The 25,183-nt window shown below is 42.0% G+C and overlaps 1 protein-coding gene across 1 annotated transcript in view; it reads left to right on the forward strand.

Moving 5' to 3' along the window:
• CTNNA3 (catenin alpha 3) overlaps nt 1-25,183 on the forward strand; it is a 1,107,197-nt gene that overhangs the window by 708,505 nt on the left and 373,509 nt on the right. The window contains exon 10 of the mRNA XM_054983955.1: nt 8,460-8,552. Within this exon, the coding sequence (XP_054839930.1) occupies nt 8,460-8,552 (93 nt within the window). The remainder of the gene's footprint in view (nt 1-8,459; nt 8,553-25,183) is intronic.

Raw genomic sequence — 25,183 nt, forward strand, 5'->3', positions numbered from 1 at the left:
CACAGTTCAAACACTGCAGAGAAAGTATTGTATCAACCGAGAAATGATCCAAAGATTACATTTTAGGTGTAAAACAAGATAAACACCTGTAAATGTAAAGAAAGTGTTAATTTGACATACTTTTAAAGAACATGTACCACACAAGTGCACACGTTGAGTATACACATGGTATCAGATCCTGGTTTGCTGTTACATAATGTATAAAATGGTCCACACAGCATCTGAAACATAATGGTTTAAAACCTATGAATTACTTCTACAAAGTGAACACACCTTCCTTAAACAGATCACGGGAATCCTAGGATCCAACCCAAGCTTATCAGTGGGGAGAATCCATACATCTGTTTGTGAATCTTTGGCTTGTCTATCAGCTCTTAGCATTACCAGCTGATCTCGAGATAGTGGTGTTTAAAGGAATAACTTCCTTGTGCGAGAAAGGTGCCTTCAGTAAATGTATTTATTTTACTTTATTTTCCCTGTTTTTCTCCATGGTGAGTATCCTAAATTGCTTATATCATTGTTCTCTCCTCCATTTTATGTTCAGAATAAGCCTGTGAAGAATATTATACTGAGACTCTCTACATGCGATGCCTTGGCATGTGTTCATCAAGTGTAGGTTGATGCAATATTAGCCAGGAAGCGTAGTTTTAAAAGACAGCTGACAGAGATCGCTCCTCAGAGAATTTGTTAATTTCATCTTCACTTCCTAGAGAGCTCTGTCAATTTCACCTCTCCAGTCTAAAACGGTGGGATCACAAGCAGAGGGCAGTGAGGAATGGAAATGGGCTGGAGCTGCCTTCCAGAGCCAGGCTTGGACCTGGAGAAGTTATAATGGGCTGAAGTTTCCATTCTGGCATTTCACAGCCCCTTCACACAGCTTCAGTGTTTAGCAAAGCCTTCGCCCTGCCGCCCGCTGTCTTTTAAAAGTACCCTTCCTAGCTAACATTGCATCTCCTGAAACGTGTTCTTCTCGTTTCAGATGTCTTGTGTAGAGAGACTCTATGTGACTGGCCCAAGTTCACCTTGCAAGCATCAATAGCCTATGAATGAAATATGAACAAAAGTCCTTTCAACTCTAAACGGAGTTTGAAAAAACAGAGAAATGGGAGATGAAGAGGGATTGTAGCACCCCTAGTATGAAAATATATCATGGGGAAACCGTTTCCATTTTCTTTTATCTTTTTAATTTGAAAGTGACTTCTATGAACGTTCCCATGACTTAAAGGTGGGGAGACGCACTCTGCTATCAGTCTTCTGTACATAGTAATGGCAAAATATTTATATCATATGAAATCAGCTTACAGAGAAAGAAAACAAAGTGCTAATTAGGTGACCATGTCATTTATTGAATGCTAATTCATTTTATGATACATTTATTTGGATTATCAACAGAAAAAGTTTGTAAGACTTTAAAAATCTCTATTTTTTTCCCATTGATTAGTGCAATTAAACCTTCAGGTCTGAAATATTACTCAAATGCAACTCTTACAGTAATTAGATATTTTCCACCATGGTTTTTGCCAAAACCTGTGATAATACATGGAAAATACCTGCACATACACTATGGTTTAAAAATCATTTATTGTACAGAAAATTATACAGAAAATAATACACAATCCTCTTTTCCCCCCTGTCATTAAAGTAATGGATCAAGTGCCTAAAAAAATAAGTTGTAGTAGGCAATCCTGTTTGCATGTAACCAAACTTGTTTGTCAAAAACTGGTTTTCTTTGGGAGGCAAACCTTTTTTCTTGCCCACAGACAGCCCCCCCTTTAAAAAAAACTCCTCGCCAACAACAATGCACTTCCCAGCATGGACAGGAACTCTGGGACTAGAGCCTGCAATAAACCAGGAATCCAACTCTGCCTCCATATTCTCTCCAACAACACGATCACTGGATCTAACAGCACCAGCAATACCATCTCAGGCTCATTCACTTGTTCATCTTCCAACATCATATATGCCATCAAGTGTCAGCAATCCCCTTCAACTCTATATTGGACAAACAGGCCAGTCGCTTCACAAAAAAACCAAATTAATGGGCATAAATCTCATATTAAAAAAAACAAACAGCATTCAAAACCCAGTGGGAGAACATTTTAATCTGTCATTCCATTGCTGACCTAAGAGTAATAGTTCTCAAACAGAGAAACTTCAAAGAAAAATTCCAAGGCAAGATTGCTGAAATTGAGTTTTATATGCAAATTTGGAACAGTGAATCCTCCTGGGTTGAAATGGGATACAGGATTTTTTTGGTATTGCAGATGCTAATTTTCTGCACTTTGCACCCAGGTACTATCAAGTTAAGTACAATTGTATTATAGCTAGCTTCCTGACACTCTAATTTACGATACCACTCCCACCCTCTGCCTGGATTATAAAGACTCCTCCTTTTTTCCACTTCTCATATATGACAAAGGTGACTTTCAAAAGCTCATACCTTCGAAATCTAGTTGGACTTTAAGGTGTTACTGAACTCAAATCTTGCTCTTCTTCTACAGATCAACATAGCCACCTACCTGAAACTGGTTTTCAAGAGCAATCCTAAACAGGTCTGCTCAGAATCCTACTCAGGTCTATTCAATGAGGCCTAATCCCAGGAAGCATCTTTAGGATTGCATTGTTCAGCTACCAGTTGCGGTCTCAATTTTTTTCTTTAATATCCTCCATATAAAAAGTATTTCCATAGTTAATGATGGATGATGCCTTTGAGAAGATTTATGTCCCAGCTGCAAATTCTATCTTGGTACAAGCTGACACTTCTAACCTATCTCTGTCTCAGTTTTCTATATATAAATCCAAGTTTTGTTACTGCATTTCTTTGCCTGAATGTTGGTACCATCAGATTGCCTTCAGTGATTTCATATATTTTAATATTGGTGCATTTCAAGGTAATTTAACAAGACTTGACATTTTGCACATTAATATTTTCACATCTTTGCTCAGTTATAGCCGTTTCTAAAATGGGATATATCCGGCTTTCATTATTCCAAATTTGCTAGCACATGTGCTCAGAGTTTACTTAGCCCAAAAATAAAATTGTAAGACTTTACTATGAATTTAGCAACTTTATTTTTAAGGATGGAGACCCTCTGTGAAAGGTATCCCTTAAGTGTGTATGTATGAAGGTCTGTCAAATCACAACCAACTCATGGTGAGCCATAAGGTTTTCAAGGCAAGAGTGGTTTGCATGTTGCTGTCAAGTCAAACCTCTTCTGGCAAACTGCCTCTTGCCTTGAAAACTCTATGGGGTCTCCATAAGTCACCATAAGTCACTTTGGATCCCCATTAGGCAGAAAGGTGGGGTATAAATGAAGTAAATACACAAATACACAATCAATTTTTTTTTGTTAAAACAATTTTCTCCCATATTTTTGCAAACAAACTTATAAGGCTCATAAACAGCATTACATCTTTCAAGGTCCATTGAAGTCAATGTGAAAGGCAATTGTAACCTTGTTTGTCAGTTATATAAATCCAATGAAGTCATGGATTGAGGTGGGTCTAAATCTGCTTAGGTGGCACTGTTTGTGATCAGTTGAAGGTTGGCATATTTTTGCCTTCTGAGTCTTTAATTAATGGGAAAGATTATTTTTTCCCTTAACAGTACTTTGGAATTGGGGCTATCTTAATAATGTTATTAAATTCTTTCTGAACCTGGAGCTAATTATTTTGTTAAGATTTCTGGAATTAAAAAGCCTTGCTCAGATATTTTCATGGTCTAATGTGCGTTATCCCTTGCTTAGAAGCTAGTTTTCTACTTGCTAACTTTTCTTATTATTATGAATGTTGCTCATCCTTCTCACGTGTTGATTAAATATTGTTTTAAAGCATTTACTTGCTTTGTTGTTGATTTTTCCAGTCCATTTTGTCATTCTTTGCGAGGGCTGTTTCAGCTTCATGATGATACCAATGAGATTTAGTTATATAATAATCTGAAGCCCAAACGGAGTGAGGTCAATGCTCTCTGCCCTCATTCTGAGATCTTTGGATTTAAAGAATAGTGGAAAAATGGAAACCAGCAGCAGAGAATACAATCAGTGTTGGTCAGTGCAAAGGAGGAAATTGAGGAGTGTCTATGAGGGAGAATTTTATTAAACTTCTCCTACTAGATGTCCTATTTCAAGCCAAAATGTGAAGTTGTGGCCTACCATTTACCAAATATCTCAATTAGCCTTAAACAATACCTAGTTTTTTCTTGGAAAGCTTCAATTGTATTTGGTGCTTATGTGAGATTTCCGTTGTCCTGATAGGATTTCTAATTTAAATTATCTTATTTACTCTAACAGTGTTTGGCACTAATACTGTTCATTCATTACAGTCCTTAATTCTGTCTTCATTTAACACACAAACAAAGGATTCCTTCATGCACCCTTCATATGATGCCCAGTGATGTAAAAATGATTCTTTACAGTTGCCCAAATGCATTTTTTAAATCTTACTATGCTCTTCTCCTGTTTATAAGACCTAAATCTTGTGTGGGCAAGTAATTAAACCCTTTACCTCTTGATTGTATCCCTAATGGGATCATTAGCGATAGAGGGGAATGATTATGCATGAGATATTATTTCAAAATTTAACAATAATTAAAGATGCTAGCAATCTGCGCAGAAGATGTTCTGAAGCTATAATTGCATTTTGGCAGGTTCAGTGTGCATTGCTAGCATTCATTTCCGCTCCCTCTCCAATAAATTATCTCAGCAGTTTGTGATAAGCTAAAAAACATTTTGTTCGACAGCAGTTGACAGACTTTCTATAGATAAAGGTTTTTCCTCCCCAAACTAAAGCAAGGCAAAATGTTGAAGGAGTATAAAAGGAATACTTCAGTGTACCACACTTGTATCAAAATGGGTCTTCTGATTATTCACACTTCGACAGTATGTCCTCTTCAAGTATAGCACTCTGTAACATTTAAGGCTTTTGGATTAGGCAAGATGTAAAAGGCAGTAGAGAAAACCTAAGGTCTATATGATATATTAAAAAATAATCCTCGAACTAATAGACTATAACTCTGTGAAATGCTGATTTCTCTCTTGGTTTCCAGAGGACAAATGTTACATCTAGGCCTTTGCAGCCAATTTGAGTTGACTTCTCATTAAAGAAGGCACGGGAGATTGCTCATATTTGGCATGCTTGGAGGTTCTGAGCACCTTTCTTGCAGTCTATAATGCACTATATTTCATTTTAAATGGTTGAGACTCTCATCCCACAACCTTCTTGGTTTGCTTTCAATTTTACAAAGTGAGGAGGAAGCTAAATTCAGCAATAGAAAGTTCCAGATATGGGATCTTAAAAACTCCTGTTTCCTTGTCATGGAGCTCTGGAGATTGAAAGTATCTTTGTAATACTAGTTTGTTGACAAGATTCTCAGACAACCTTAGCTGCAGCCAGGGCTTTTTTTCTAGGAAAAGAGGTGGTGGATTTCAGTGGGTTGCCCTCGGAGAAAATGGTCACATGGCCGGTGGCCCCGCCCCCTGATCTCCAGACAGAGGGGTTTAGATTGCCCTCCACACCGCTTGGCAGCGCAGAGAGCAATCTAAACTCCCCTCTGTCTGGAGATCAGGGGGTGGGGCCACCAGCCATGTGACCATTTTCAAGAGGTTCCGGAACTCTGTTCTACCACGTTCCCACTGAAAAAAAGCCCTGGCTGCAGCCCATCCTCCAGAGTTCAGATCCAGGGGTTTATTAAGACATGCTAATACCCTAAACCACATCAAGTTTAAGAGGCCTCATAGCATTACACTTAACTAATTTTTTTGTACTTGGTGGTCACTCATAATTTGAGACCCTAACCTGTAGTCTACGACTTACCTTATGCATAAATCTAGCTCTGGCTGTATCCTTGTTTTAGCTAACTCTGGTGAAACTCCCAGGCTTTCTCTGTCTCTCTCTGCTTGTTTTCTGCCGTAGACCCCCTCGTGCAGGTAGATTCCCTATCAAGGAAATATTTTATTTGCACTCACTGAAGAAATAGCAACATAATCCTCCCTGACCATTATCAAGCAATTGGCAAAACAAACATAAGTCACTCAACAGCCTGTCTATCCATGGAGTTGAATGAGGTGGCAATAGCACTAAGGAGAAAGAATAGACTGTGCCACTTCTGAATGGAGGGGGATGAGTTACATTTTCAAAATGTCCATCATTAATAATTCCTGTAAGGGGAAAGATAACTTAGCATAACAAAGACTAGGACAGAATTTATTCTTCCTTATACATTTGCAGGGTGCATTTACTTTGAGGAGCATTGATAATTTGACGCTGTTTCCCCCATAGTCTGAAGAGGTATGGCTTGTCGTGCCACATTCAATCTGCTGCAAGTCTGAGGCCTGATTTCAACATGAGTTTAGCCGTAGGATGAGGGGGAGGTGATTTTTGTGAATTCTCTCTGCATGTGAGCACTCCTGGGATGACACATCTTGCAGGGGCTGGGAACATGTGCACAGTTAGCAGCAGGCTGATTTGGGCCCCAAATGGGCCTGATTTGGTCTGTTTGGGGTCCAAATTGGCCCACTGCAAAGTGGCCCACAGAAGCACTCCTGGGGCAACATGATAATGTCACTCCTGTGAGTGACGTCATTGTGCTGCCCCAGAAGCATGCCCGGGAGGACTATTCCCTCATCTTTCCCCCCTTGCTGTCCAGGTGAGTGGTGGTAAGGGGCAGTGTGTGAGAGCAGGGGATCCTGTGCCCCCATCAGGGGACCTGGGATCCCCACTGCTCTCTGTACATTTCCACTTAACCCCCTACCCCCAATACTCTTCATGAGCTGTTCCTCAGCGGCTTTATTTTGGGAAAGTCTGTGGACTGTTGCCAGAGGAGCAATTGGCAAAAGCACCCTTTTCTGCAGTAGAAGTGACATACCAGTGGGTAACCACCTTTGGATTCTACCTATAATGTCTCATCCCCATCAATATGTTTGTTTGACCAAAGGTCCTAAAATGATGCATAAAGAGATAAAAATGCTAATACAAATCAACACAGAATCACATAATCACAGAGTTGGAAGGGGCCATACAGACCTTCTAGATCAACCCCCTGCCCAATGGTGGATGAGTCTAAAGCATCCCTGACAAATATTCATCCAGCCTCATCTTGAAAACTGCCAGTGAAGTGGAGCTCACCACCTCCCTAGGCAGCTGATTCCACCTCTGATCATGAAAAAGTTTTTTCCTAATATCCAGCCGGTACCTTTCTGCATGTAATTTAAGCCCATTGCTTCGAGTCCTATCCTCTTCTACCAACTGGAACAGCTCCTTGCCTTCCTCCAAATGACAGCCTTTCAAATATTTAAAGAGAGCAATCATGTCCCCCCTCAATCTCTTCTTCTCCAAACTAAACATTCCCAAGGCCCTCAGCCGTTCCTCATGGGGCTCAGTCTCCAGACCCTGATCATCCTTATCACTCTCTTCTGCACCCTCTCAATTTTGTCCACATTCTTTTTGAAGTGAGGCCTCCAGAACTGCACACAGTACTCCAGGTGCGGCCTGACCAAGGCAATATAGAGAGGGACTATGACCTCCTGCGATTTCGATGCTATGGCCCCTTTGATATAACCTGAGACTGAGTGCCTTTTTTGCCACCGCATCACACTGACTGCTCATATTTAGTTTACAGTCCACTCTTACTCCAAGATCTCTTTTGCAAACACTACTACGCAGAAGTGTATCCCCCATCCTGTATTTGTGCTTCACATTTTTGTGGTCCAGATGTAATACTGTGCACTTACCTATGTTGAATTGCATCCTGTTCACAACCGCCCACTTCTCCAGTGTATTCAGGTCTTGTTGAATTTTAACTCTATCTTCTTGGGTGTTTGCCACTCCTCTCTCTTTGGTATTATCAGCAAATTTACTGAGTAGCCCGTTTACCCCTTCATCCAGACCATTGATAAAAATATTGAAAAGTACCGGCCCCAAAACCGAGCCCTGTGGCCCCCCCAAAACATATCAAGATGTGGTGTCATGGTGTTCATCTCAGCCAATTATGTGACTGAACAAATGGTCATCTTAGGTTCTGTGTGGTTACAGCAAAACCTTCTGTCCCAACCATGATATATTGGTGATCAAGGTGTCTCATCTCCCCTGCCAGGTAAGTATGCCATGATATATTTATCATGAGTATTTAACAACATAGAGATTTTCTTTAGGTCAGATCCTTTCATCACTTTAGCAATAAATGACAATAAATATTTCTCCTTTGACAAAGTAAAAATCAACCAGTATAACTGATAATGGCAGACAGCCTCGATTTCCTGTTGACCACAGATGTCTAATCTGCTTATGATTGGCATCTTGGCATATCACCCTTCTAAATACATGGAGGGCATGGTCTGGAACTGAAGGGCAGTAAAAGCTTTGTGCAAGGGAAGGCTGGTTGAATTCAGTTACAAAAATAACTTTCTAATGAAACTGTATTGGTATTGGGGAGAAATGCCTCAATTATGTCTTTTTCCCCCTAGGTGGCCAATCTTGCTTGCTCGCTATCAACAAATGAAGATGGAATTAAAATTGTCCAAATGGCAGCCAGTCATATGGAGACTTTGTGCCCCCAGGTATATACTTGCTTGTAATTAGACATGTGCGCAATAATCTTCAACTTTGTATAACTTTCTCCTCAGTAGTTTAAGTTTGAAGGGGAAAGTATTTTATAATGAATTATTATTAGTATTTAAAAATGGGATAAAGAAATACCTAATATATGAATATCTAACATAATTGCACAGCTTCCAATATGCAAAGAATGACTTGTCTCTGTGACAGTAGCATCTTCCTACCTCGCCCTTCTATGCTATCTGTCCAGTGTAATCCCATTAAAAAGGGTTAGGAGTATCCTTTTCTTGAGGGCTTCACCTCCTTTATCTCTTACTGCCCTGAAGATTGTGAGTTCTTAGAGCGGAAATCCATTTGTTGTCTGTTGTGTACTTTAAATCCCCTTTGCCTGCTCAAAGATAGAGAGATCTAAACTAAGTAGTGGGAGTTAAAGAGGCAGAGCATCTCTCATGCAGGCAATCATGGAACATAAAAAGCTGCGTTATACTGAGTTAAACCATTGGTCCATCCAGCGCAGTGCTGTCTGCTGTGACTCTTAAGCAGAGAGAAGTTTTTCCTAGTACTGGCAATCTGAAATTGTTTAGCTGGAAAAGGTAAAGAATGAACTTGGGACCTTTTTGCAAGCAACACTTGTGCTCTGTCACTAATCAACTTCCTCTGCTGCATAATAGTGCAGGGAAGCAAAAGCACCCTTCCGTTTCACCTTTCACTTTTTTTTCCTGGCATAGTAATAGTAGGAGGTAGGGTTGACATGTTCAGCAACATGGGGTGGTTTGACACATGGTGCGGTGGTCATTGGCTGATGGTATAACATTGCTTCCAGGAATACCATAGCATTTTTGGTGATTCCTAGAGAAGGCTGACATGACTTTTGGGGAAGTACTCTCTTGGAACTGCCAAAAATGTTATGGTTTACCATAGAGTTTTGACCAATTCCTAGAGAGGTATGCTGTTACTTCTACATTTTCCCAGAAATGATATCATGCTGTTGGTGGGAATACCAGCTGGGGTGGGGAATCCCCTCCTCCATCAGGGGGACGGTAACCCTAGTAGAGGAGTTTAATATGAAAGTTCATTTTTACAGTACTAGGCTGCATACATTACCCTGAAAATCCTTCAGTAGCCTGATACAGGCTATATCCTCAAAAACGGAAGTGTGACTTAGAGTCATTCTACACGTCACTTCTTTTACAAGTTCACCACAGAGCCAACGCATGCTCCGTGCAGTCACACAGCAGCTCTGGGGAACGGCTTCAATGAAAAAAGGAAAGCACACATGGGCTTGGAAAGCCGCTGCTGGGGGAGGGAGAGCTCCTGCCTTTTCCCCAAGTTCTTTTCCTCCCATGCCAAAACAGTGTGGGGAGGGCGAGTTTTCCTGTTTCTGCTTCTGCATGTACACACAATACTTCCATGTGCAGGAAAAATGGGGAAGTGTCTCCTCTCCACACTATTTTTGCATGAGGAAAAAAAGCTTGGGGGAAAGGTAGGCGCTCTTCCTCCCCTGGCAGCACCTTTCCAAGCTTATTTGCACTTTCCTTTTTAAATAGAAGCCATTCTCTGGAGCTTCTATCTGACTATACAGACCACGGGTTGGCTCTGTGGCAAACTTGTAAAACAAGTAGCTTGTAGTGTGACTCTTAGGAGGTGTTGAAGGAATCAGGCAGAGAAAGCTGACAGTGACCTTGATCAGGTTTTTTTTATTATTAATGTTGTTATAGGAAGCGAAATCCCCCTCCCCAATTTAGATATAACCATTGATTCCTCTGATTCTTAATTTTCTCTTTTAAAAGAGCGGCTTCTCTTTCACTTCACTTTGATTTCCCTTTGAAGAGAAATCTGTGCAGCCTTTTGTAATTTCACCCCTTGTGGTTGTTTTATGTTCTGCACCACAAGGTGGAGCTCTAGCAGAAGGATAGGAAGTTTTGGGAAGACTGCTTCTGAGCATCTACAGAGTGAAATTTTTGCAGAACCTCCCGTCCTGTCCCTCCATTATGATGTTTTCCCCCTTGTAACTCTGCTTTTGGAAGGAACAGTAATCAAAGTATGTAAAAGCTGAGTTAAAGATGATCCTAAACTTTTAGATCCTGTTCATTTGAATAATAACAGTCTCTGTATTTCTGAACAGAATATACACCTCTTAAAGTAAATTAGATTAACATGAATCCATTATATGTTTTATTGTTGAATGATTGAGATCCCTCTTTATTGGCCAGGTTCAAGTTTATAGTTTTGTTTTCAGCCCTTTCCTGCAATAAAAAATCATAACTGGTTGTCACTGTCAGAGGGAATAGATAATACTGCTGTTCTTTTCATTTTTAAAAATCTTTGTTGTTCGGAGATAGTGTGCTCAGAGAGTATTTTATGCGCACAAAGCAAATTACCAGACAAATCTGGAATGGATCTTCTGATAATTGTGACATTGGTGATGAGCAAATTACTTTCTGTGCTTATATTCCCATTGGTTAGAATATAAGTAGCCAGCATATTCATGAATTCTAGTGTACTATTGGGTATATATTTTCTATGCATGACATAGGTTTGAAGAATATTGGGATGGATGCAAGGACTCCCTTCAGCTAATCTTTCCCTGATAGAGACAGACATACTCCAGTGAAATAAGAATTCTTCAGTTGTTGGAGGATGATTGTAAAGGATCCTGCCCCACTTTCTGCACAGCTTCCTTGGTATTGCCACCACTATCCCTGAGATGCTATTTGCCCCCCCAAACTGGGATGTCTCCTGGCTTCCATAACTGCCCTGGAGGAAACAGTCACATGAGGTTTTTACTTCATAGTATAGAGAATGGCCAGAGCCAGGACATGTTGTAGCAGGAACCAAGCCATGGGTTCTCAAACTGAATAGTTTTGTGTACCAGGCACAATTTCTAATGTGAAATACAGGAATACAGTCTAAGAAAATAAAAGGAAATGGAAAAAGGTTGTTAACTAAAAAAATGTACACGTTCCATGGCTTCTGGCCCTGGCTAAACAGAAAGAGTGAGTGCATACCTCTTTGTGTGGGAAACAGATACACCAGGTCCCCCCCCCCACAACACACACACAGACAAAGGGACAGTGCTTCTTCAGGGGTTCACCCACATGGATCCTAAGGAGGATCAATCAGTCTGGGCTTGTGGTTCTGGACTTCCAGTTCCTGCCATTCTACTGGTCCAATAGATTAAAGAGATGGTGATGTTTTCACAGTGGGTTGTAAAAGGCAGCCATCCTGAGATGCAGGCTGGTTCCCAGCTTGGATGTAGCCAGGAGACTCCCTTGGCGGTCTCTATCATCATATCTATGAAATGCTGTCTCCCCCAGACACTCTTGCCTCACTCCATATGATGATTTTCTCCATTGGAGGAAGAAAGAACAGAGGAAACTTTGAATCCAACTGAAGCTGGAAAGAAGTCATTAGATAGATCCAATCCTGTACATTTATGGTCAAACTCAAGTAACTGGAGTGGTTAGATGAGAGAGCAGTAGAAGGCAAGGAGTCAGTGTTGGCAGTGTGTTAGGAAGAAGAAATTTGAGAAAAGGATGGAGAGGCTGAGGAAAGGAGGAAGGGATGAGTGGAGGAACCAAGGAGAAAGATTATCTTATTGCTTATTTGTCACAAAATCAGATCACAATGTAAAAGACTCTTTTGTAGAAAATAAAGAGAAGATCTGAATTTGAAAAATCATTTCCAGGGTTAGATAGCAAAATATGATAATAAAAATTATAGTAACGTAGAGAATGATAGTTATTTTACTTCGATATGTAAAATATACCCCACACCTCCAATCGACCATTGTTTTGCTTCTAGACTTTTCTTCTTCTTCTGTGACTTCAGCTTTGCAATCCCCGAAGTTTTAATGGCTACACATCCAGAGTAACCTAACCCTCCTATCCCATCCCAAAGCCCTATATTGCAGAGATGCCAACCTCTTGGTGGGGCCTGTAGTTCTCCAAGAATGACTGATCTTCACACCACAGAGATCAATTCCCCTGGAGAAAATGGCAGCTTAAAAATGTGGACTCTATGGCGTCTCATCTGTACTGAGCTCCCTCTTCTCAAACTCAGCAATCCTCAGGTTCTACCCCCAAATGTCCAGAAATTCCCCTACACAGTCTTAGCCACTCGATATGAGGTTTTTCCATCACATCACTTATTTTAAATATACCCTGATCACCGCCCTCCTCATTGAGTTAACTGTCTTAACAAATGTTTAATATCTGAAGTTGTCAAGACTTCAGGTCATTTTCCAAAATACAGAAATGTGAGTGACTGTATTAGTTAAGCAGATAATTTTGAAATTCTATTATCCAGGCCTGAAGTTTACGGAAACATGGGTGAACATATCAAGGTCAGCCCTGTCAAGGAAAGATGATCTGTTGGAGATGGGCAAAAGGCAGTCTTGGTGACCTTTACAATTTGTTTTTTTCCGAAAGTAAGGGAGGGCCTAACAGAATCCCTACACTAGATGTGGGCACGAACCATGAAAAAAATGAACCGTGCAGTTTGTGGTCCGTGCATTTTCATGAACCACGAATTTCTACAAACTGGTGCAAGTTCGTGAACTGGTTCATGATTTGCTTTGCAGTGGCAGGGAAAGGGGCATTTAAATCTGCAGATCAGCTGCTTTTCGGGGAGATCCCTGACAAGCAGCTGATCATTTAAACAGCAGGGCTTGGCTGGCCAGCTGGGAACTAATGATGCATCAGTTTCTTCCAGGATGTCATTATTCCCTGTCAATATTACTTCTGTCTTGGTTGGATTCAGTATCATCAGGCTTCTGTTCATTATCTTGGTTGCAGCTTCTGGAGGCTTATGTTAAAGAAATGTACAGTTAGGTGTCATCAAGCCGAGTGATGACATCGAACATCAAAGCCAGTGTGGTGTCGTGGTGAGAGCATCAGACTAGTATCTAGAGGAGACAGGTTCAAATCCCCACTCTGCCAGGGAAGCTCATTGGGTGACCTTGGGTCAATCACACACACTCAGCCTAATCAACTTCACAGGGTTGTTGTTTTGAGGATAAGATGAGGGAGGAAAGAGTGATGTAAGTTGCTTTGGGTTCCTGTTGGGGGGAAAAGAGGAATACAAAGAGCTAAATAAATAAACACTTTGGATGATCTCATTCAGGGACTGAACATAAATACAAAAGAAAATAGAACCCTTTTTTCATACAAAGGTGGTACAAGAAATTTTGGGCATTACTCTTAATTTTTTGAAATACTTGTTTTTTTGAAATACTTAAATCGTAAAATGATTTAAGGTTCTGTATTAAAAAGAAATCTAGGAGACTAATACGTAATTGATTAGTAAGCAGCTGAAGTGTTATGCTAATTACAAAAAAATGGACATTTAATAAAAACCCTTGGAAAGAGAATGGCTTGTTAAAATGTGGCCTGTGATATTAATGTATAAATTAACTGGTAGATTAAGTTTAGGGTGGGGAATAGTACTTACATGGCATTTAGTAGTGGACTAAGGAAAATGTATTATGTACTGGAAATATCATCATGCTACAGGAAAATGTGCCCTGGCCTGGATAGCTCAGGTGAGCCTGATCTTGTCAGAAGCTAAGCAGGGTTGGCCTTGGTTAGTAATTGGTTGGGAGACCTCCAACAAAGACCAGGGTTGTAGAGGCAGGCAATGGCAAACCACCTCTGTTAGTCTCTTGCCATGCAAACCCCACCGGTGGTCGCCATAAGTCAGCTGTGACATGAGGGCACTCCCCACCACCACACAGGAAAATGTATGTTCACAGTTGTTTGTGTCCGGGGTCTGAGCCTCAGCCCCCAGACTTGACAAGAGGGAACAGCAGGTCAACCGGGCTGACGGGCAAACAGAGGGGGCAGCCAGCAGCCAGCAGGTCAACTGGTCAGCCAGCAGACAGCAGGTCAACTGGCCAGCCAGCAGACAGTAGGTCAACCGGTCTGACTGGCAAGCAGAGGGGGCAGCCAGGGGACAGCAGGTCCCCTCCCACAGGCAAATGGAGCCAGAACCTGCCTGTGCCAGGGGCAAGGGGCAAAGGCCCAGGGCCTCAGGAGGCAGGGGGAGACAGAGAGAGGCCAGCGAGTCCCACTCCCCTGAGGAAGGAAAGGGGACTAAGCAAGGCAGAAGGGGGCAAGGGCAGAGGGATTGGGGTCCCAGCAGTCACCCACCCAAAGACCTTACCTGAGGAGGAGAAGCAGCAGCAGCCCCAACAACCCAAAGCCACACCCCAGCTAGAAAATAGTAGCCTGGCCCAGGAGTTGCCAAAAGCCAAGCCACTCCAGGTGGGGCTATTGGAGGCACTCTGCAGGAAGGCCGGGCTGCTAGCCAGGGGACTGCAGCTGGACAGGCCTTCAGCAATCAGCCAAGGCAGGGAGGCTGGGCAGCCAGAGAACAAGGCACAGCTGGTGCTGGTCAGTGGGGCCAGATCAGCTACCCCAGCTGCAACTGCTTGGTGCAGCCCAAGACCAGGCTGGAAGAGGGGTGGGACAGTAGAAGGAAGCCCTATAAAAGCTGGCTGGGAAGAGCCCTGAGGTGGTGGGTTTGAGTGGGAGTGATGGAGAGGAGTTGGAGTGGAGAGAAGCCAAGGAAAAGGCAAGAAGGAGAGTGGAGGCTTGAAAGAGACTCTTGGGAGGAAGAGATGGTGGAAGATGTAGGGGGTAAGCAGGCCAGGTTGAGCAGGCCAGCGAGTGGATTGAAAGGGAGTCAGGGTGAGGTATACCGCCCCTCCTTCCACAGAGCAGGGTCCTGCAGAATCCCTGGCCCCCCTGTGACGTCAGGAGCAGACCGCCCAGTGCCACGCCCAGCGGCAGCCGCGGCAAGCCCTGACAGTTTGCAATGTTGTATAATAAAGATGAAAGAATACATGTTGGCCTTATAGAATTCCTATGTTACTATTGGTGAATATTTCTGTGTTGGCATAAAGGAATATGGAGTTCAATAATGACCCTGGGGCTAGTTTAGTATATTTTGCTGCTTTGTCAGTGGTTTATTGTTGTCAGTTTTTGTTATTATATGTTTACATAGAAATATAATAAGAAGGGTTATGTGAGAGCTTGAGAACTCCGATGCTAGGCTTATGAGAGAATTGTCATGGGAAGTATGTATCACATGAGACCTCCCACATGATCTCAGCCTGGTAGAGGCATTGTAAAACATGCGTGACTTGCAGTCTGATCTTATCAGGATCTTATCTATTCAGGAGTCGGACATCAGCCTCTGTTTTTCTCTAGTTAAAACACAACAGTGTAGGATTTGCTATTTCCAAATGCATGCTCGGTTTGCTTTAACATAATGACATACTTATGCCTTGATATACAGTGATTCTGAAATTCATGAGTCCTTTGGACTGCATTTGTAGACATTCTCACCCCACAACTCTTGTAAAATGTTTCTTGTACAATAACATATGGCATTGTTTTGCTAATATTTTTGATTCCTTCACAATGGGCTGTACTGTATGGGTTCTCGAGGGGAGTGCAGGAATTGAATAATGGCAGGAGGGAAGTTCCCAGTGTTCATCCAGGTATCCCAAGATTCCCCTTCCACAGGCAGCCTCTCAGGCAGAGCTGCTCTTGAAATCTGAAAGCTTGCTAGCTCTGGATGGATCTCTAGTGGACTGCAGCTCTGCCATGTGGAGGATGAGGAAAAACAGCCACACAGTGGTGGAAGCAGAAACATGGTAAAGCTTGGGAGGGCCTGCTTTCTGAGTCTGTGCAATTAGCAAGGCTGGCATCAAGGTGAGCGTAACAAATTTCTTAGTGGATCTTTCTCTGTTGAGGCAGGGCTTGGGAGAGAAAATCGATGTATGCCACTGGACAGCCACTCAGCCAGGGAAAACTGTTCAGCTTCTAATAGCTAAGTTGGCAATCCTTTATGCCCCCTGAGAGTCTCTTGCACCACTTGAAAGGGTGCTCATCCCACAGTCTGAGGACCGTGATGTTTGATGTATGGCTTTCAAACGCAGGCAGTAATGGGGATTTTGCATCTTGTTGCCATCTTGTTGACATATTGATTTTTTAATATATAGGCATATTGGAACAACCATCTGGATTTTTTTTTTGCTTACATCTGCTATTGCATTACAAAAGCATAAATATGCTGTGTGTTCATGTACAGTAATGTTTTTCATAATGGCATCTGTCTCTCTGCTTGTGAGCTCTGTATACTGTAATTATTTTTAATGTTACATTGTAATATTATCTGATGATTAAAACACCAGTCATAGTCTTACTTTATCATTTCAAAATATTATGAAACCTACTTGGCCAATGTGCAATCGGGGCAATAGAACAATTATTGTTACAGAGAGACAATTGGGAAAGTCCTAAACTGACAAATAAACATGTAAAATAATCTGATGCTCTGCTAAAAGAACACGCAAAAGAACGATTTTACTGAGCAGATCTACCATAATCCAACTGTAGCTTTAATTAACTGGATTTGTTGCGTCCATCCTTACTCTGATAAAATTTGATACTTATTTTCCTTTTGTAATATACATGTTGATTAAAAAAACTGTCTGAAATGGTTTGTGATTTTGCTTTGGTATTAGAGCTTGAGTTTTGGTAGTTTGATTTGGGGAGCGGTACCTCTAAAAACCCATACTATTTAGAGGTCCACTACGGTACCTCTAAAAACCTATACTATTTTCTTTACAAAATAGCTATCAGTCTTTATGTAGACATCACTTCTTTCTGCATGTTCTGACACAGAATATTTTGTTTAAATAACTGTGTTGAGACATTAATTGAGGCAAAAGCCAGCGGGGTTTAGTACAGTAGTATGACTTTTTTTTAAAGGATCCACCTCCAACCAGGAAAGGGGGGCTGCAGCAATTCTTAATTTATTCCTGTGTGTCCATATTTTGTCTCCCTCTCTTTCCCCTAGTTCTCTCCCAGCCTATTCTCATCTAGTCTTCTTTAAAAAAATCTAAACAGTAAAAAATGGAAAATGATCATGGGGCTGGTGATACAACCTACCTTATCCTGGGACCTGGACATCTGGTTAAAACCACGATGATGTGGTTGGAGTGCTGGGTTTGGATATGGGAAAGTGAGATTTGCAAAGCGCCATTTTGGGAGCCCGTCGGGCATCTTCAAAATATGCAATGAAGCAGCAGCTGCCTCGCGAGATTGTTATTGAGTTTTCATCTAGGAGGGTCAGGGACATCATCCTATATAACTCATATAATGCGGACTTGGACTTTCTGGGAAATAAAGTCAAGATACTGAAGGATGTTCCATTTTTAGTTCGGAAGAGAAGAATTAAGTATAAGAGGCTGGCAGCTCTTTTGAGGGAACGTGGCATAAAGTACAAATGGCTTTTTCCAGAAGGAATCGGGTTTAGGTATAAAGATCAAGCTTACAAGATTAATTCGGAAGATCAGCTAAGGGATTTTGTGGATAAAAATCAAGAATTTGGGCAAGACACCAAGCAAAAAGAAGAAGATTCGAAGCCTGAAGGGAGGGGGGAGGCAACGAGCACTGCGGCTGTAGCTGCTCAGAGAGAACTGCGTCCGAGGCCCGGGGGGGGGGGGGAGATTTAATTTGAACTGTAATTTGTATTTTGTAAGATTAACCATTCCATCATTACTTTATTAAGCTTTTTTTCAATTATGGCAGTATGAAGGGAAAGCATTGAAGTGTAGTGTTTAGTGTTTGTATGTTGCCTTCCCCTTTCTTCCACCCCCCTTCCCCCTCTCCTTCCCCCCCTTCTTTTCCTCCCCTTGTACTATTGTAGTTTTTTGTAGTTTACTGTTTTAGATATATAAAAAAAAGGAAAGTGAGATTTGCCTCCCCGCTTCCTCAGCCATGACACATTGAGTAGCCTTGATCACATTACAGGTGGGCTGGGATACAGGTGCCATGTGACCTTTCTCAACCATGGTTTAGAGCTTGGGAGCCAGACTCCGAGGATCCATGCTGTCTCCTGCAACTTCCTCTCTCAAGAGCAAATCACCTCCACCCCTAGTGGCAGCTGGTATTGAACCGATTGTGCCTAACTATGGCTGTGCTGATATTTTTGCAATTAAGACTGTGTGTGTGTGTGTGTCATTCCTTAGAAGGGAAGCAGAGGAAAGAGGAACCGCAGGCTCTCCTGAAGCTGGCTTTTAGACATGTTTAAGAGGGAGCCAGCATTATGACACAATTGGCCCAGTGTCACAGGCTAACTTTAGGACCCAACTGGATGAGATGCTGAGGGCTCCATGAATTGAACTTCTTATCATTTTAATTGGTAAACAGCAGTTGTGGGAAAACCTAATTCAGGACTGTGGTAAATGGAAGGATTTTTACACTTTTCTCTCATGATGTTTCTCTGACCAAAAATGACCTCCCGGAGCTGCTTTTTGCCTTGTAAGGGAGAAAATTACAGGTTGCCTATTTGTTGCTTGTATGTTGCTTCCTGCAGGGCAAACAGTAGCTGCAGTTAGCTTTTGAGCAGCTGCTAAATGCCAACAAAAGTTTCTCAGAAAATCCATTCACAGGTCTCTGAGCCCTTATTTGGTTCTTATTTTATTTATTTATTTATTTTTTTCAATTTATATACCGCCCATCCCCAGATGTGAGTTGCTGATTCTCCTGGATTCCCACATGTATGGTGCCTAATTTGGACTGTGACGCATATGGAGAAAGGGTGTCATCTTTTTCTCAACAGGAAAATATTGGCAGAGTGTCTCTGTATGTAATTTGGGGAAGCCCATGTGCTCCCTTGAAGACACATGGGTTTCCTCAACAGGCCAACTCATGTCTGACTGTGTTATGTCTCAAACAGGATGAGGACCCAACACCCAGCCAGTACATTTTAATATGAGAATATTATATATTAATAGCTAAGTGGCCTGATCTGAGGATATTTAAATCCAAAGACTGGGACCATGAGTAGACAAGACAGATTATCCTATACCTGAAAAATGCCCCAGGTTTGCGGAATAATTTGAAAACTAAAAAAAAAAAATGTTGGGAGTTAAAAAAAAAACCCAACAATGATAAAAAGAATACCTGTAACTTTAACCAGATGGTTTCAGTGGCTGTTGCTAGGCAACCATAAGAGTTTAGCCAGTATTCCAGGCTTCTGTCAGGAAAAGGCAAGGGCAAGGGGCAAGGCCCTTTCCAGGGCTTTTTTGGCCTTTGAGAGAGGGCTCATTGGGACCAGGCACACTGGGCAACTTAATACCACAGAGTGACTTGATTCCACATGTCTTGCATGACTCATCCAGGCCTAGCAGCTTACTACTGTTCAATAGCAGCACCCTCTCCCCCCTAAAACCCCCAATGTAGTGTAGTGGTTAGAGTTTCAGAGTAGGATGTGGGAGACCTAGGGTCGCCAGGATCCCTAACCCTCCTGGCAGAAGTGGACCCAGCACTTACCTTCCTGGCTCAATGTGATAATGTCATGTCCAAGAATGATGTCATTAGACAGGCCATGGGCCAAAACTGACCTGATGCAAAGTTGTTAGCTTTGCCTTCAGCTAGCAGTTTACTATGCGAAAGGGGGGGGGGACCTTTAACATATCTTCAACTGAGCAGATTTTCCCCAAATGAAGAGAGAGCAAGGATACAACACAGGCCTGGACATGAATTTCAGTAAGTTTTATTTAAATCATTTTGTATAGGTTACAGAAACTTTGAGAACCATGGTACAGCTTGGTCTTAGCAGTACAATAGCTTAATTAACAATGCAATAAGAATAAGGCATAGTGAATTATCTTACCAATCCTGGAGATATCCCAGAGATTCTCGTTGAAGGAAAGAATGGGAGAGCGCTTTGCCAATCTGAAAGGGAAAGGAGAGAGATAGCAAGGAGGTATTCCGTCCTTTCTCTCCTCCTAGCTTCTTAGACTCCATGGTTTTTACTGCTCATTTATATATGATTTCGGCCTATATCATCCCATTCAAATTCACCAATGTGATTCCTCAGAGTCATTTCCGGCACTGGAAATCACCTAAAAATTGTAACATTTGCAGAATTTGCACTGAGATCGTGACATCCGTAAAATGGTCAGGTCGTTCTGATCCCTCAATATTTGCTATCATTACTCATATGAATAACATGTATCAGAGAAATAGGCTGGCTTCACTGTACAGGAATACAACAAAGTGCAGGAGCACTCCTATGGCCTATGAAATGATGAGCATACCCTGGCAGGCCCGTTTCCCCATCTCCCCCCCACACACACACACTGGCCAGGTGAGTGTTGGCAGGGGCAGAGCCTGGGAATGGGGGAATCCTCTGCTCCCAATGGTAGAACAGCAACCCTAGGGAGACCTGCAGTGGAAGTGCACCGGATGACTGATCCAGTCACAGACTCTCAGCCAAACCTACCTCACAGGTTTGTTGTGAAGCTGAAATGGACCATGTACAGGAGAAAGTGAAGAACCTCCTGCAAGTCCTTGCAGGTCCCCTACCATGCAACTGGGCCATATGGGAGAGGCTGCTGGGGGGAGGAGGGGGAAAGGTGAAGACAAGGGTGCAGACAAAGGTGGCTGGGGAGGAGAGATGCAAGCAGGAACAGGGGGAGAATCTATGGGGGGGTAGAGAAGGGAAACAGAACATGGTGGGGAAGGGGGAAATCAGATGCCCCCTGCAAGATCTTGCAGGTCCCCACTTGTCAGTCAGTAAGAGAGAGAGCGCAGATGCATGAGAGTAAGATGTAAATGGGATCAATATTTTTACATGATTGATCATGCTTAGTTGTTTTTTGTGTGATAAGGTTCAAACACCTTTGTTTAGATGGTTGTGTGAAACAGTTTTCACAGGCCCACTCGTTGAATCCTGGGGGGTTGCCCAAGCCAAACAATCTTTACGCCATGCAGGGCTTGCCTTTGCTGACCTGCAGCATTTGCCTCTTAGCCCCAGAATTTTGCCTTTTGAGGGTTTTGTTTTCAGAAACAATTTCAAAATGAGCACAAATAGTTCTACTCTCGCATTGAAGCATTAAATAAAAAATAGTATCTGAATATTTGCTTGAGAAACTTATAGATGCATGAATGTTTCATTTACATTATATTCTATTCCCCATCAAGTTTTTTTCGTAGTTTCTTTCATTTGCTTTGCCCCTAGTCCCTACTGCTCTGAATTGTTTTGCCTACTTTAGTGCTTATATGTATTGATTCATACCTTCTGAAAGCATAATTATCCTTTCAAAACTGCAAAAATCTTCTGTACAAAAGGCAATGTGAGCCTGCAAATTATTCCTCCAATATGTTGGTCTTTAGGTAATACACAGTTAAGCATATGTTTGTTACACTACGGATTTTTGGAGTTGAAAGGACCTCAATTTCCTATGTATTATATTTACTTTTATTTCACTGAATCCATTCCCCCCTCCCCCTGTTGATGCCATAAATATTGTTCATCAAAGTTATGGAAATGATCAGAATATTTATACGTTTTGAATATGCTGAAGTATTTGCAAGAGGAACAGAATTGTTTCTCTCCTATCTGTTTAATACTATTTGATAATGTACTGAGTATTGAACAAGGGTAGAAATAATAGGGTAAAAGAAGGAATCTGAACTGTTAACCATCTGCCTTAACACTGACAAAACAGATGTTAGTATCTCTAACAATGTCAACATTTTCCCAAGTACCATTTACAGCCTCTCTATAAGGATATTAATTAAAGGTGCCTACCATAGCCTTTGGATTAGTGCCATAAATGTGGAAGTGACATTGTGAAGTGGTGGAGGGAATGCTTTACTGCTGTTGTTTGCTACTGCTGCTGCAGTCTTCTGCATGCATACTACAAGCCAGTTCCACAGAAAGCATTAGGATTTCTCCTTATCAATGAAAGGTGCTCAGGACGAGATGAGAATCCAAAAACTTCACAGCGAGCTGATCATCAGACAAACATGCTGTGTTTGACTGCCACATAGTATTTGTGTAATAAACCTCAGACCACATCATCCTGTTCTTACTGTTTGCTACCTAACATGAATAGTCTTCAGCTTGTCATTTTCTGACTGTTCCCATGCTAAAGGTGCCCTCCTGCCTTTGGTTGGGGCCTATGGTTTCTCTGGTCATTGTTCCCAATTTAGAGAAGAGTTCCCTGAAGTGGTGATGAGGCGCCATCCTTAGAATCTTTCGGAAGATGCTATAATGATATTTTATTCAACAGAGCTTTTAATGGAGCATAAATTGCAGTCATTTTTTTTTAAGGTTGGAAGTGAATTGGGATTTTATTGTTACTTGAATGTCATAAATTATGCACTGTAAGCCTCCTTGAGCCATGGGGAAAAGCAGGGCATAAATGCTTTAAATCAATTAATAAGACCCCACTGGTTCAGAAGAGTTTTTGCTCAGTGGCGCAGGTAGTGTTCTTGCTCAAGAAACAAAATCCCAAAACAACTGTGGGTGCAAAGATTTAACTGCATGATTCTTTGAAACTCAAAGTACAATCGTAACCCTTCCCTTCTTTTACTAGATGGAGCAGGCCCAGCTACTTTACCCCCTGCTAGTGCTCTATTCATGTAATCCCTCTAGCTACCCTTTTGGAAACTTGCTGTTGCCAACTGTATTTCTTGAGCTTATTGTCTGAGACAGATGTCCAAATAAGGGCTCTTGCTGCTACAAAGGTGTAGTTTTCATAAGCTCCATTGGAAGTACGACACCTCATATATCCAAAGACTGCATTCCTTTCAGCTGTGTCATCTGAGCAGTTTATGGACATCTTGTAATTGGGTGTGATCTCCTGGTCTCTTAATTTTTAAGCAATTCCCAACCCATGTGTCCCGAGTAGATATGGGCATGAACAGCAATACGAACAAAAAAAAGCCATTAACAGCCCAATCAGCTGTTCGCGAACAAGCTGTTAGTGAGGCCCCATTCTAACTGAACAGGTGGTCATTGCAAGCCTTGTTCGTTGCTGTTCGGCAAGCCAGACAGTCTGGCACCTGCAATCAATTCCCTTGGCAACCAGAGGCAGGGACTGCTTGAACTCTGTCTGAACTCCTGCTGTTGCCCTAGAAACCCCAATCTAAGCCCAATGTAGTTTGATAGACAGGTCTTCCTTTCAAGTGTGGAGCTCCAAATTTGTTACAAGGAAGCAAAGAGCAGGGGAGAGGGGGGCTCCCAGCTCTGGTTTTGCAGATGGTGAGGGAGAGACAGTTGCTGTTGGCATTTTGAGAGACAGACAGGGAGTGCATTGGAGCTTGAATTTTCTTTGTGTGTGGTGGGATAGGGATCTACCTCTTCAAGTTCCAGAGCTGCTGCCAGGCTCTGGGCCAGGCTATTATTTATTACTGGTACCTTTCCTGCTGCCTGCTCAGGTAAGGTTTCTGGGAGTGGTGCGGTAGGAATCTACCCCTTCAGGTTCCAGGGCTGCTGCCAGGCTCTGGGGCCAAGCTATTATTTATTATTGGTACATTTCCTGCTGCCTGCTCAGGTAGGGTTTCTGGGAGTGATGTGGTAGGGATCTTGATCGCTGGAGGAGAGCCTGCTGGCCCCCACGAACAACGAATAATGAACATGTTAGTGAACAGGTCATGTTCGTCAATGTTTGTTGTTCATTGTTCGTGGATGGCAACAAACAACAAACACCATGTTTGGGTTGGGTTTTTTTTTCTGTTTGTGCCCATGTCTAGTCCTGAGTGCATAATCTTGTACTCTGGACCATTTAATTTCACTCTGATCCTTCAGTTTGTGAAGTCAACTACTTTCTCCTATAAAACTTCCTGATACTTATCTATATTTAATCACTCCTTCCAATTTAGTAGAGTCCAGTAGCACCTTTAAGACCAACCAACTTTATTGTAGTATAAGCTTTCGAGAACCACAGCTCTCTTCATCAGATGCATCCCTTTGTGGCTTGTCTAGTTATGGGGCCAGGCTAGCCCTGTTTCTGTTCACATAGGTGTCCTTAATAACTTTCTTGGCCATATCCAGCAATCATTCCCCTATAGTTCTAGCCATACCATGACACTACCAACATTTGGGGATTGACCCTGGCCCCCACAGTAGACATCGAAACATGCCTACATGTTCTCAAAGATCTGGGATCCTTTTTCTAATATATAGGAGACAGTAACTAGCCACATCATTACAGCAGCCAGATAAAGAATCTCTAGCAGTACCAATCAGCTGCAGTAAGGTGCTAGCTCCATTTGGCTAACTATTAACTCATGGACTATATCTGGCCTCCAAAATGACTTTATTTAAAAATTCTGATTGCCCTCCTACATTTTCATCATGGTATGATACATGTTGGGAGCAAGTATGGTATAATGCTTAGAAGAGCATACTAGAACTAGAGAAACCTGCATTCCAGAATTCCAACTTAGCTATTCACTTGAGCCAATCAATTCATCCATCGGTAAAATATACTTCCACTCACCCACCCCCAATGACTATCTACCAAACAGAGTGGCTCCCCAGCTATTAAAAAATATAGCTTTTCATTCCAAATTACTCCTTATTATAATTTTAATTGCCAGTTGATTGCTCCTGCTTGCCTTCAATGTAAATTACATGCAAACAAAATAAATTGGAGACATTTTGTGCATCCTTGTTGTTGTTGTTGTACCCTATACATTGTTAAGAAACCCTCTTCACTCAAATGGGTAGTTTTCCCATTAAAGCCAGCAATTATTTAATAATGCTGTTACCTTACTATGGCCTTTCCAATATTCTGCCAGTGAGATCCCTTCAGAAATTC

Source organism: Eublepharis macularius, chromosome 6 (genome assembly GCF_028583425.1).
Source record: "Eublepharis macularius isolate TG4126 chromosome 6, MPM_Emac_v1.0, whole genome shotgun sequence".
In the NCBI taxonomy this organism is placed as follows: domain Eukaryota; kingdom Metazoa; phylum Chordata; class Lepidosauria; order Squamata; family Eublepharidae; genus Eublepharis; species Eublepharis macularius.